The sequence below is a fragment of the Mustela nivalis genome, assembly GCF_964662115.1.
Source record: "Mustela nivalis genome assembly, chromosome: 7".
Classification (NCBI taxonomy): domain Eukaryota; kingdom Metazoa; phylum Chordata; class Mammalia; order Carnivora; family Mustelidae; genus Mustela; species Mustela nivalis.
The window spans coordinates 65074500-65088697 of NC_139026.1; the positions used below are offsets into that span (position 1 = coordinate 65074500).

Below are 14198 nucleotides of genomic sequence, written 5' to 3' on the forward strand. Positions count from 1 at the left end.
AAAGGAAAAAAAATCATACCAGAGCATCTTACAAGAATAAAAAGGGTCAATAATTAGGAGATACAATAATTAGGAAGATACAATACTTAAAAACATATGCAGTGAACAAAATACCCCCAAAATATATGAAACAAAACATGACAGAATAACAAAGAGTTCAACAATAATGGATATTTTGATATCCATACAATCAATAAATAGCAGAAAAACTACGCATATTACCAACGGCAGATGGAAGACTTAAACAACACTATGAACCAACTGAATGTACCTGGAGACATCTACAGAATATCCCCCCCCCAGTCAAAATCATCAAAGTGAGTTTTCCAACCAAAGGAAATTAAATTAGAAATTAGTAACAGCCAGAAATTTGGGGAATTCATATATATAAATTACACAACACTTTTCTAAAGAAACAATGTATTAAGGAAGAAATCACAATGAGGATTATAAATTCTTTTACATGAACAAAAATGAAAATACAACATACAAAACTTATGGGATGAAATTAATAAGAACCAAGGGGAAAACATAAATGTTTATATTAAAAAGAAAAAGATATTAATCAGAAAAAAGATATTACATATTTCACCTACTTATCCATTTTAACAAACTAGAAAAACAACAAAGTTAAGGCCAAAGTAAGCAGAAGGCTGTACAAAATAAAGGTTAGAGTGGATATTAGTAAACAAGAGAATAGAAAATGGCAGAAAATGAACAAAACCAAAACTTAATTATTTGAAGACACAAACAAAATGAAGAAAACTTTAGATAAATTGACCAAATGGAGAAGAGGGAAGACTCAAACTACAAAAGGAGAAATGAAAGAAGAGATAGCGCTATTTACCTTATAAAAATAAAAGCACTGTAAGAGCATACTATAAACAACTAATGCTAAAAATTAGATCACTTAGATATAAGACCTAAATTCCTAGAAAAAAAAAATTATCAAACAAACTCAGGAAGAGAGACCACTAACAGGCAATTGAATTTATTTAAAAAACACAAAACAAAAACCTCTCACACAGAAAAATCCAGTATCACATGGTTATATTTATATACAATTCTTAATAATTCTTAATAATTAATAATGATCCTTTACAAACTCTTCTAAAAAATTAAAGAAAGGAGAACATATCCTAACTCATTTTGAGTAAAGTATTATACTGATAGCAAATACTATACTGATACTATTATACTGATATTGGGTGCAAGACACCAAAGAAAATGATAAACCAATATCTTATGAATAAAGATACAAAATACTAAATAAAATATTAACAAACTGATTGATGCAACACATAAAAAAATTATACACCATGACCAAGTGAGATTATCTTAGGAATGCAAAACAGATTTAACATCCAAAAATCAAGTAGAATTATAAGGAAAAAATTATCATTTCACAAAGACACAAATAGCACTAGGCAAAATTCTGCAACCTTTCATGATTAAAAAATGTTTTCAACAAACTGGAAATAGAAAGTAATTTCTTCAACCTAATGAAGATCATTTACAACCCACTTGTAACAAGATACTTAAATGGTTAATAACTGAATGTTGTCTCCCTAATATCATGTATGCTCTTGCAGCTCTTAATCAAATTGTACTGGAGGTCTTTCCAGGACAATCAGGCAAGGAAAAAAAATGAAAGGCACCCAGACTGGAAAGAGGTGCAGGTGGCAAGTGGCATGATCTTATATATAGAAAATCCTAATAAATCTATTAAAAAACTATTAGAACTAATGAACATATATATCAGAACAAATAAACAAAATCAATCCTGTTATTACTAATCATATTATTATATGCTAGCACTGAAAAATCTGAACATGAAATTAATAGGAACAATTCTTTTATAATATCATTAAAAAGAATACAGTGAAAACTACAATAGATGATAAAATAAATGGCAAGATATTTCATAATTATGTATCAGAAAACTTAATACTATTAAAATGTCAATACTTCCCAAACTGGTCTACATATTCAATGCAAATACAAATCAAATCCCACTAGGATGTTTTTCAAAACTCATGCACTGATACTAAAACTTATATGAAAATGTAAGTGACTTAGAAAAGCCAAAAAAATTGGAACAACAAAGTTGGACAATATACATTTCCCAAAACCAAAAACGTACTATAAAGCTACAGTAATAGAAAGTGTGGTAAGAGCATTAAGACAGACATATAGTTCATTGAAAAGGAATTAAGAGTCTACAGATAAATCCCCACAGAGACGGTTAATTTTTGACAAAGGTCCCAACACAATTCAATGAGGAAAGGACAATCTTTTCAACAAATGATGTTGGATATCATCAACAATGTGCTGGATATGCACATGAAAAAGAAAAAAAAGAAAGAACGAAGAGTTCCATCCCTTCTTCATATCACATACAATAACTCAAAATGGATCAAGGACTTAAATGCCAATTAAACACACTAGCATGGCTAATTTTTTTTTTAATGGAAAAAAACAAGTGTTGGTATGGATGGATAGAAACTAGAACCCTTGGTCACTGCTGGTTGGAATATAAAATAGTGCAGCCAGAAACATTCTGGTAGTTCCTCAAAATGTTAAACACAGATAGCTATACAACCCAGTAATTCCAACCCTAGGTATATACCAAGGAGAATTGAAAATATACACCACATAGTGTTATTTTCAATAGTCGAAAAATGAACACAATCCAAATGACCATTAATGATGAAAGGATAAATAAAATGTGGTATACCCATACGATGGAATATTACTGGACAATAAAAAAGGAATGAAATACTAACACATGCAACAACGTGCATGAACATCGAAAATACTATGCTAAGTGAAAGTCAATCAAAAAGATCACAAACTGAGGATTCTATTTATACAAAATGTCCAGAAGATGCAAATCTATAGTGACGTAATGTAGATTAACGGTTACCAAGGGCTAGAAAACAGGTGGTTGGGCAAGGAGTGAAGAATGACTCTTAAAGGATATAAGGTTTCATGCAGGGTGTTGAAAATGCTCTGAAATTACATTGTGGTGATGACTGTATAATTCTGTGAATATATTAAAAACTAGAGAATTATAAACTTTAAATTGGTAAATTCTGTAATATGTGAATTATATCTTAATAAAGATGTTCAAAACAAAAATTATAAAATATTAAAATATCGCTAGCTTACTCAAAATCAAAATACATCATTACTAAACTTTTCTCTGTGGTGATAATTACTGATTACTTCAGGCTCTTAGAAATCGCAGCAACAAATGGAGAAAAAGCCTTTTCTATTACATCTTAAACTCATTACGGTTTTTGAAATACAAATAAAAAGTAGCTCCAAATGATTCTGATAGTTTATAATTTTGCAACCAAACTCTAAATAAAGAAATCTCAAGTTTTACCATGGAATAGATTGTAGAAGTAAATAAATCTGCGATACCACCAAATTAAAAAAAAAAAAAAAAATCACACCATTGCTGGTGTTAGCCTTTTACCAGTTCAAGTTAAGTTTATGTCTGTCCCTCTACCTTGTTTACAATATAATTTTCTTGTTTTACTTTTTCTTTCTTTTTAAGATTTTATTTATTTATTTGAGAGAGAGCACAAGCAGGGAAGCAGCAGAGGGAGAGGGAGAAGCAGACTCCCTGCTAAGCAGGGAGCATGACTTGGGGCTTGATCCCAGGACCCTGAAGTCATGACCTGAGCTGAAGGCAGACACTTAACCCATTGAGCCACCCAGGCAGACCTACAATAATTTTCTTCAATTTTCCTTTATATACATTAAGAACCACATTGAATAATGTTACATATTTTTTAATTTAACAGATATAATTTAGAAAATTTAAAAAAAGAAAGTCTATTGCATTTATCCACAATCTTGTCCTTTCCTTTGTTCTTTCCTAATGTTCCAAAATTCCTTCCTTTATTAATTTCCTTTGGTTTGGATAACTTCCTTAGCTATTCTCTTAGAATAGGTTTGCTATGACAAATCCTCTTACTTTTCCTTTATCTGAGAACATCTTGATTTCTTCCCTTCATTGCAGAAACATATTTTCATTGGATATAAAAATCTGAGTAGACACTTATTTTCATTCAGAGTTGTTCCATTTCCTTCTGGCCTCCCTGGCTTCTGATGAAAAAATCCAATGGAAATCTAATTGATTTCCTATAGGTTAAATGCCATCTTTCTCCACTGCTTTCAAGATTTTTTTTTCTTTGTCTTTAGTTTTCAGACGTTTGACTATAATGTGTGTAGCAGTCAAGGTCCCTAGAGAAATAGAACCAAAGGATGTGTATATATAGAGAAAGACTGACTTTAAGAAATTGGCTCCCAGAAAAGTGAACACTGGCAAATTTAATTGTCTGCAGGGTAGAATGGCAGAATGGAGATCCAGAGAAAAGCCAATGCTGCAGTTCAAGTCTAAAAGGCTGTCTGCTAGCAAAATACCTTATTAATGAGGGAAAAGGTCCTTTGTTCTATTAAAAACTTCTAACAGTTGGGTGAGAATCACCCACATCATGGAGGGCAATCTGCTTTACTCAAGGTCCACAAATACAAATGTCAGTTCATCTTATGTGGAACCAATCCTAACAAAAATATCCAGAATAATGTTTGACCAATATCAGGGCATCATGGCCTAACCAACTTAACACATAAAATTAAGAATCACAATGGGTCTTAGTGGTTTTTATTTGTTTTGATTTTGATATTATTATTTTGGTTAATCCTGTTTGAGTTCACTCAGCTTCTTGACTATGTAGTTTTATTTCTTTAGCCAAATTTAGGAAATTTTCAGCTAGTATTTCTTTGAATATATTTTCAGCTCTATCCTCTTTCTCCTCTTTATCCAGGATTCTGATGACATGAATTTTAGATTTTTTTGTTATAATCACACAGGTATCCCTAAATCCTTGCTCATTTTTTTTGAGTCTATTTTCTCTCTATTGTTCAAACTGAGAGACTTATATTTGCTATTTTCAAGTTCATTGGTTATTTCCCATTTTTCCATTATGACATTGAGCCCATATACTGAAATTTTTTTGTATTGTATTTTTAAGTTCTAAAATTTTCATTTGGTTCTTTTTATATATAATCTATTTCTTTGCTGAAGACTTTCTATTCTTTTGCTGAGACTTCCTATTTTTTTCATTTGTCTCAAGCATATACATAATTGCTTGTTAAAACTTTTTTATGATGGACACTTAAAATCCTTGTTAGATAATTTTAACATTGGTGTCAGCTCAGTGTTAGCTTCTGTTCATTATCTTGTTTTCACTCAAGATGAGATATTCTTGTTTCTTTGTATGGCTACTGATTTTCAGTTGAAATTTGGGTATTTTAAATCTTGCTTTAGGCAGACTTCCTCTGATAAGACTTACTCCAACAGGGCAAGAGGGGAACAGCCAGGCACTAAATCCAGGTTCCTGACTTATTCTCCACTGATACTCAAGGCAGGGGAAACAAGAATCACATTATTGCTGGACATGGTTGGGAGTTCAGCACACAAAGCCTTCAATGACTTCACTCTGGCTGACAGAAGCAGGGTTGCCACCTTATTTTTCCCCAAATAACCTTCATTGACACTTTAGAGGGCTGACCTTATTACCACTGAGCAATAATGAAAGCCTTGACTTTCCTTAAACATCTGTTGATACCTTGATAGTACAGAAAGTGGCTCACTACCATCAGGGTAGGGTGGAAGTCTAGGCTTCCTACATGGCCTACCCTGACACTTGGGAGGAGATGATTTATTGTCCAGTGGGACTGAAAGTCAGCCTTCTCTGAAGCCTCCCAATGGAGAAGAGGAAAGCTATCTCACCATAGTCTAGGGAAGGTGAAAGTCTACAACCTTAACCAGCTTTTGTTGGCTGGCCTGGAGGGTAGTGCCACATTTTGTTCTAGGTGTTTGGTGGGAGTAGAATGGTTATTATCTAGGAGTCTTGCCTGGAGGCTTTCCTGGTCTTTTGGATGGAGATAGCAGCCTTTTTTTTTAGTATTTGTTATCAGTGCCTATTTGGTACTTCTCCAGAACCTAATCAGCCAAATTAAGGAAGAAAATCTAGGGATCCCAGTGTCATGTAGTTACCTGGATCCCAGAGTCCCTAGGCAGTCTGCCTTCTGTCTTTCAGGATTTTAAGTCTGTTCTATACATAATGTCCAAGGATTTTTTTTTTTTTTTTAAGCTGTATAGCAGGAAAAATAGCGGGGGCTAGAGGGATCTAGAAAGGTGAGCGGGATCTACTTCACCTTTCTGGAAGGAAAGATTAACATAAAAATAATGCATCTTCCTGCCTATTAGTTTTTAGGCTTTTTCATTCTTACCTTACTTCATTTGTATTTTTCACTATCTTTTCTAATGAATTTTTTTTTCCCCATATTCCTCAACTCAGGTTGGAGGGGGCAAAATAACTTAGAACATCTAGTCCAGGATAACCAACCACATGAATATAAGATCCTTAAAAGCCAGGAATGGTAGTAAAAAGGTACAGATTTCTCTAGTCCAGTTGCATATTTGAGCAAATGCCTCCAGGGGAAGCTATGGTTTTCGGTGACTTACTACCTACATACGATCTGTGCATGTGCATGGGTGGATGTGTAATATATATTCCATTGGACCAAAGATCTATCTTCTTCAGTGCTATATCCACAAGAGTCTTGGGCATAATAAAGGAAGTCAATGTTTCTTGAATTAAGGAAAGAGTAAATCAAAGAGAATGTTCATACAACTTCTGTTAGCAATAGTAATTAGAAGTTGTATTTTCATTTGTTTTTGAGTTATCCAATGATTCATAAATCATCCATCAAATATTTATATACTTTAGCAAAAGGAAGCTTTAAAAGATATCAACAAAAAGTAAGTTACTGTCTAAAAAGAGACACGTAATATAGTAATTATCACAAGACCATCTCAAGTTTGAATTTCAAATGGAAAAAAAATACATTGTTTCTTTTTCTGTTCCATAATGGGTCACAAATCAACACTTAAATCATAAAGACATCTAACCTACAAGGAAAACAACGCCTCTTCTTCCTACCTGAATTACTTTATTTTTTCCTATCTTACTTTGAAGTGGATTTTCCATATGTTTTCAGAACACACCAACTGAAAATGTTATATAATTAATGTATCAGATCTTATTCCTTCTCACAGTAGTATAACATCATTATACAAAAATATGAAGATCATCAATAAATCAATATGGAATGCTATATGAAATGTATTTATACAAAGTTCCCTGCTACAAAACTTTATCTAGTTTATATTAACTGACAATAAGTATATGACAAATTAAATATAATTTTGTAGCCTATTTGACTTGATTCCTAATCCTGTTAAGCAAATCATGATACCTAATGCTTAAAACTTTAATCCTCTTCAAATGGACATCAAATAATGATACCAGACAAAAAAGAGGTGAAATGAGTAGCTCTCAACCAAGTTCTCCAAATTACAATTTGTAAAATGTATTGGCAAAATTCTCACTTATGCTTTTAACCTCATTAGTTGTTAGTACCAAAAGCAATACACAATAAACATGTTTTCAGCAAATTAAATACATGGAGGTAGAATCAAAAAAGAATTTAAAATGTCAAACATGGAGCTGTCCAGAAAAACACAAGTTCAAACACAATGTAAATGCTTTTAAAACATTTGAGAATTCATTAAAAAAAGTAAGTAAAATACAAATTTACCCACGAATATATCATCTAATTCACCAGGAGAATTATATAAATTCCAGTTTTCTAATTCTTCCCACCCTTAGTTTAAGGAGGGGGAAAGATGATAGTTCAAAATAGATCCTATACTTTTAGCCAATTTAATAACTGTTAAGCTGATCTACATTAGTAGACCTAGAAATTCATAATATTATAAAAAGAGCCAATAATCACAGCTGCAAAAAGCTGACATTTTTTTAATGGCCATCTTGACAATGGCACTGGTTTGGTCATAAAAATGACCTTTTATGTCCCAACACATATCTACTATACTATTTACCTTGGGTTTTAAAAAAAGAAGTACTTTTAGTTAAATTAATTCTGGATACACTTCTTTTTCTACTTTTATCCAAATGACTTGTCATAAGAAGCTTTTTGACACTATATTACTAGCTAACTAAAATGACATTAATTTCTACCAAGTCCAAGGATGAAGTTTAATCAACAGAAAATTTCTGTATTTTGGGATGCCTGGGTGGCTCGGTAGGTTAAGTGGCTATGTTCGACTCAGGTCATGATCCCAGGGTCCTGGGATCAAGCCCTGATTCGGGGGACCCTGCTCAGCAGGGAGCCTGCTTCTCTCTTTTCTGCTCCCCTGCTGTGTTCTCTCTCTTTCAAATAAATAAATAAAATCTTTAAAAAAAAATTTCTGTATTCTACATGTGGTAGAAGATTTTTTAAAAAAACATTTACTGTAGTAATGAGTAACCAAAAACAAACTAAATGCTTACTTATACTGGTACAGTTAAACCAATTATGGTATGTGTGTATACACAAACACACACACACACACACATACATATACATCCTGTGAAATTCTATAGAACAAAAAATAAGTTCATATGTACTGATACTAAAATACAAATCATATTGAATAAATACAGAAAGAAATAAAAGAATGGATTGAGTAGAACTACCCTGTAAAAACAAATCAAAAAATTATATAATACAGTATTAGCATATGTCCATATGCAAAAATGGAGAAAATCCTCTAGAAGGCTCACATCAAACCACTAACAGTGCTTACCTCTGGGGAGAATTGTTTGAATTTAACTTCAGCAAGAATGTATTCCTCAATTTTTTGTGGGAAAAAAAAAAATGACCTACCATGAAATTTAGGGGGAAAAGGACTTTTTTTTAGCATGAAAATAAAATCTTTATTTTCAGTTATTACCCACCAATAAGAGAAAGTTAGGTTCACAATATTGGCTCTTGACACAATGTGAACTAAAAAGCAAAATTACATTCATCAGATACAACTAATGGACCAACTTTTTGAAGTTCAGACTATCTTGAAAGTTTGCAACATGCCAGTCCTCAGTTTGCTTTAAATGATTAAGCTTATGCATAGAATCAAAGAATAATGTTCTGTGTATCTCTGATATTGACATCCTGATTTACATAACAATATTCATACAAATTTTTTCTCCTAATCCTTTTTACCCACAATATTTTTCAGATGCATGTATCATGCTTTTTTTCATCTAAAAGAGGTAGAAACACAGTATAGATGCAAGCTAATCTAGTAATTAATTCTATAGAATTTTGTTCTTGAACTTCTTTAGCTGTAGATTCTATATGCTGGATGCTGTTCTCCAGTGCAGAACAGCATCCAGCATTACCTAGTAATCTACTAAGTAAGCTTTCAACAAACACTTAATGGTCAATTGAAAAGAATTCTATACTAAAATAAGACTACAGTCATTCTATAATTGCATATGTTTGCATGTGCCAATGTGTCTAAGCTTTTTTCCTAAAGTATGCCGCAGTTTAAAAGACAGAGAAAGCAGACTCCCAAACCTCTACCTTATATTCATCCACAATAATGCTGAGAGCTTCATGACCAGCTTTCCTCATGTCTTCCAATTCTTGTTTGTGTTTTTCCTGAAAAACAAAAACAAAAAAATGAAATCATGGTTTCTTCTTTCGTTTACAAAATAAAACCATTGACTCTTGCATCCGTGAATGATTGAGTGGTTTGTGGCATACTGATGCTGCTAAAAACAATGAGAAAAAATAAAGTTCTCTTTAAAACCATTAGGGAGGACTGAAGCAATGAAAAACAACAGGAAAACAATAACTGCGAGAGGAAAATCATACTGAGAGGTGAGATAACACAGAACAATGGTGTTATCTCTTGGGGCATATGGAAATTCTGCACCTGGATCAAGAGCCAGGAGGGACTACTTTACTTCAATAAGCTCAGCCCTCTACATATTTTTTATTAGTTCTCCAGTAATATACACATACCAATAGTTTAATACATGACACATACCAAGTTGGAGAACTGCTGGATTAAGGTGACCAATCCCCCATTCTATCTTCTTAGCAAAGGAATAGATGAACTCTTACAGAATGTTAACATTCTACAGAGCCGTTCAAATTTTTCAAACACTCTGTACAGTTTTCAATACAAAAGTACCAAAGCTGACAACAGATGAGATCAAAAACACAGAAAACAGAAAAGACAAAAGGAATAGGCCCATGAATGATTTAGATATTAATTATCAAAAAGTTTAAAATATGTTACGATTCAGGGGCACAGTTGGTTAAGCATCTGACTTTTGGTTTCAACTCAGGTCATGATCTCAGTGTCATGAGATCCAGCCCCAGGTCAGGCTCCACACTCAGTGCTGAGTCAGCTTGGGATTCTCTCTCCATTTCCCTCTTCCTCTGCCCCTCCTGCTCATGTCCCCTCTCTTTCTAAAATAAGTAAATAAATCTTTAAAAAAATATGCATGATTCATATATTAAAGAAAGTATAGAAGAAATGAAGAAAATGGTAGGATACAGATTTTCATCTGAGAACTGGAATTCATGAGATAGAAATTTTACAGCTAATAAATATCCAGTACTAATAACTCAACAGATGATGTAAACAGTAGATGAACACAGCAGGAAGCAGGATTAGAGAACTAAAAGCAAGTGGGGGGTAAAAGAGATTAGAGTGAAAAGAGGAATAAAACTATGGGAAATATAAAAAACAAATCTAAAATGACAAATGGGACAGAGTAAAAAGATTAAGTAGACATGCAACAAAAGAATCATTTAAAAAATAATCCAAAATAAGACAAAAAATGAAATGTAAATGTAGCAAGATGATAAATAAAATCATGGAGAAAAATGAAAATTTATATCATACATGAATTAGGACATTACATGAACCTACAGCTATTTCTAAAAAACAAAACAAAACAAAACAGCTATATCCAAAAACTAAATTTTAGATAAAATTAAAAAACTCCTAAGAAAAAGCACAACTTACCAAAATGTTAAAAGATGAAATTAAAAAATCTTAATAGTCTTTATGTAAGAAAAATTGAATTTACTAATTAAAAAACAAACAACAAATAAAACCACAAGAAAACCTCTGACCAAGGAATTTCTAAGCCTAGATGACTTAACAGGTGATTTTAATAAATTTAAGAAAGAAATAAGAGGAATCTTACACAAACTCTTCCAGAGAATAAGAAATGAGGGGATATTTCCCCACATTATTTTATTAGGACAGCATATCCCTTATACTTAACTCTGCAGAGATATTTAGAAGAATAAAAAATTATGAACCACTCTTTTATAAGTATAGAAACAAATTCTAAACAAAGTATGAGCTAATTGAGTCTAACAATATATAGATAGAATAACCTCTCAATCAAGGATTTACTTTAGGAATATCAGCTTGGGAGAAGTGCTAAACACTGTTTCAGGATTGAATCACAAAAAAATCTTCCATACAATCTTCCATGAACTCCTTTTCTACCCCTACTTGCTTGCTGGAAGCCAATGCCCAAGATGACAACAAAAGCCAGGTTCTGCAGAGGGCACAGCCTCTGCCAGCTTGAAATCCTGCATGATTGCAAGGAATAACTGCATCATCACCTCAATGGACTTTGGGAGAAAATTAAGTCTCAACTATATTTAGGATAAAAGATAATAATAATTTTTGTCCATTTACTGATTCCACTTGCTCATTTATCATCTGTCCTTAGTTATAGTATCTTACTGATTTGACAGGTTCTATTTCATTATTAATATCTAATTTCCCTTCCTGGGATATCCCTTTATATACCTTAATGTGGCTAAATCACTATTTCCCAAAATTGCCACAATATTTAAAAAAAATCACCGAGGGCACTTGTTATAAATATGGATTTTTGTTGGTGTAATTATCAATCTATGGCTCATGGCAGCAATCCTTCTGGAGTCACTTTTCCATTTCTTTGAGAGTTGTTTCCGTAAAAACTAAATAACATAACAGTCCAATTACCTAGTTATTCAAGTTATGTACTCTATTACACTAAAAACAAGGGAACAAAGAAGGGCATCACTAACAACTCATCATTTGGGATCTCCCATTCATGTCAGGTTTCATCACTAAAAAATTGAGACTTTCATAAAAGAACCTATGGAGAGCAAAAAGCATCAATCCATGTGCTTAAAGTACTAACATAGTTTTTCTCTTACTTTTCAAGATTAAAAAACATGTAAATAGAAATAGATATTCTGACATCTCCTTTCCACATCATAGTGGATCATCTCACACAGTTCTTGGAATGCATATGTTTGTTTCACTTTCAGGCCAGTAATATAGAAGCAGCTCACATAAAATAGGCAAATATGGTCAAACTGTGGACAATAACAACATACTTTAAGATATTAAACCTCAGAGAAACCCAGAAGGAAATACCTTGAACTTAACTAAAACCAGCATTTTCCAAACTTAACTAATCAAATACTAATTTACTTTTTTTCTCTCTTAACAATACCTATTATTAACTAATCTCTTCAGTTTAGAATTGAGAAAAACTGGGAACCAAAAAGGTTGAAAAGCTATTTAGAATTAATAAGTCTGAGAAAAAAATTAACCTAGATCCATTAAGTAAAACTCAGTAAAACTTCTACTTTCATCTAATTAATTACAAATTAGAGATGAATATGAATCACTGCAATGATCAAATTTGATAATTCAGTAACTATAGGCCTGAACAAGGACATAAGTCAAAAAAGTATTGGTGTGCTATTAAAAAAGCACAGAGTACAATTGTACTAAGCAATGAACATAAAAGGCATTTTTTTAGAGACATTTCATAAGTAATCAAAATGCTCTATGACACATTTTAACTGACAATGAACATTTTATAAATGGCTATATCTTCTAGAGAGAAGGAATATTAATTCAGTGCTTTGCATAGTATCTGAAAACATATCAGCTATTAGCAAATATGCTGGATTATGCTGAAATTCTCAGTACTGACATAATGGATTTCTATAATCATTCTAGATATCTGTTATCTAGATATCTAGATAAATTCAAAGATAAATTTTGACTGTTATATTTAATATGTACTTCATAAATTTTTAAAAATGATATAGTCAGTAATATTCATCATAATTCAAGGTAGAAAAGACCCTCCAAGTACTATGAAATTTATAGTCACCAATCACCTAAAATTCTCCCTGATGCTATTATTTAATATCAAATGTTCTCAGTAAACATTATATTTAATTTACACTGTTACTATGTGCCAGACTGCTAGGCTCTGGGGATAAAGTGATAATTAAAATATAATATTTACCTTATATTAAAATATAATATTTATATTTTATATATTATAAAATATATAAATATTCTATTTATATATTGTTATATAATATATTTATATATAATATAATATTTATATTTTAATTATGTAATATTTATCTTATATTAAAATATAATAGTTCTCTTCAGTCTGGTAACATATAAGATTTAGTAACCAGTGATACATTAATCCAAAGCCAGATAAAGAAAATATAAGAAAAGTATAAAGCAATGAGCCCTATAAATATAGATGTAATACTCTTTAATAAAATAGCAACAAACAGAATCCAGTAGCATTTTAAAAGGATTATCCACTAAGGACAAAGTGGAATTTATCTCAGGAATGCCAAGGTGGTTCAAAACACATACATCAATCCATTTAATACACCATTTTAAAACAAAAAAGGAAAAATAATAAACCCACATGACCATCTCAGTATGGAGAAAAACAATGACAAGATCAAACATATTCTTCAAAAATACTCAATAGAGGCACCTGGGTGGCTCAGTCAGTTAAGCCTTTGGCTCAGATCATGATCCCAAGGCACTGAGATCAAGCCCCACCTCGGGCTCCTTACTCAGTGGGAAGACTACTTCTCCCTCTCTCACTCCTCCTGCTTGTCTTCCCTCTCTCGCTGTATCTCTCTCCATCAAATAAATAAAAATCTTAAAAAAAAATACTCAATAAACTAAAAATAGAAAGCAACAACTTCAACCTGAAAAGGGGCATCTGTGCTAACATCAAATTATTGGCAAGAGACTAAAACTTTAACATCAGAAACAGGACAAGAATGTATACCCTCCGGACACTTCTACTTAACATTGTACTGAAGGTCTAGCAAAGGCATTAGGCAAGAAAAATTTAAAAAAGGCATCTTAAGAAATCTTAAGAAATTACTAGATTACAAAT

At 32.0% G+C, this 14198-nt stretch overlaps 1 protein-coding gene across 7 annotated transcripts in view; it reads right to left on the reverse strand.

The window, feature by feature from the left end:
• CCDC91 (coiled-coil domain containing 91) overlaps window positions 1–14198 on the reverse strand; it is a 367817-nt gene that overhangs the window by 200046 nt on the left and 153573 nt on the right. For all 7 annotated transcript variants that reach the window (XR_014314001.1, XM_082739675.1, XM_082739674.1 and 4 more), the window contains one exon: window positions 9514–9591. Coding sequence is in view for 6 of the 7 variants with exons in the window: in XM_082739675.1 (XP_082595801.1) it covers window positions 9514–9591 (78 nt within the window). In the remaining variant the exon portion in view is untranslated. The remainder of the gene's footprint in view (window positions 1–9513; window positions 9592–14198) is intronic.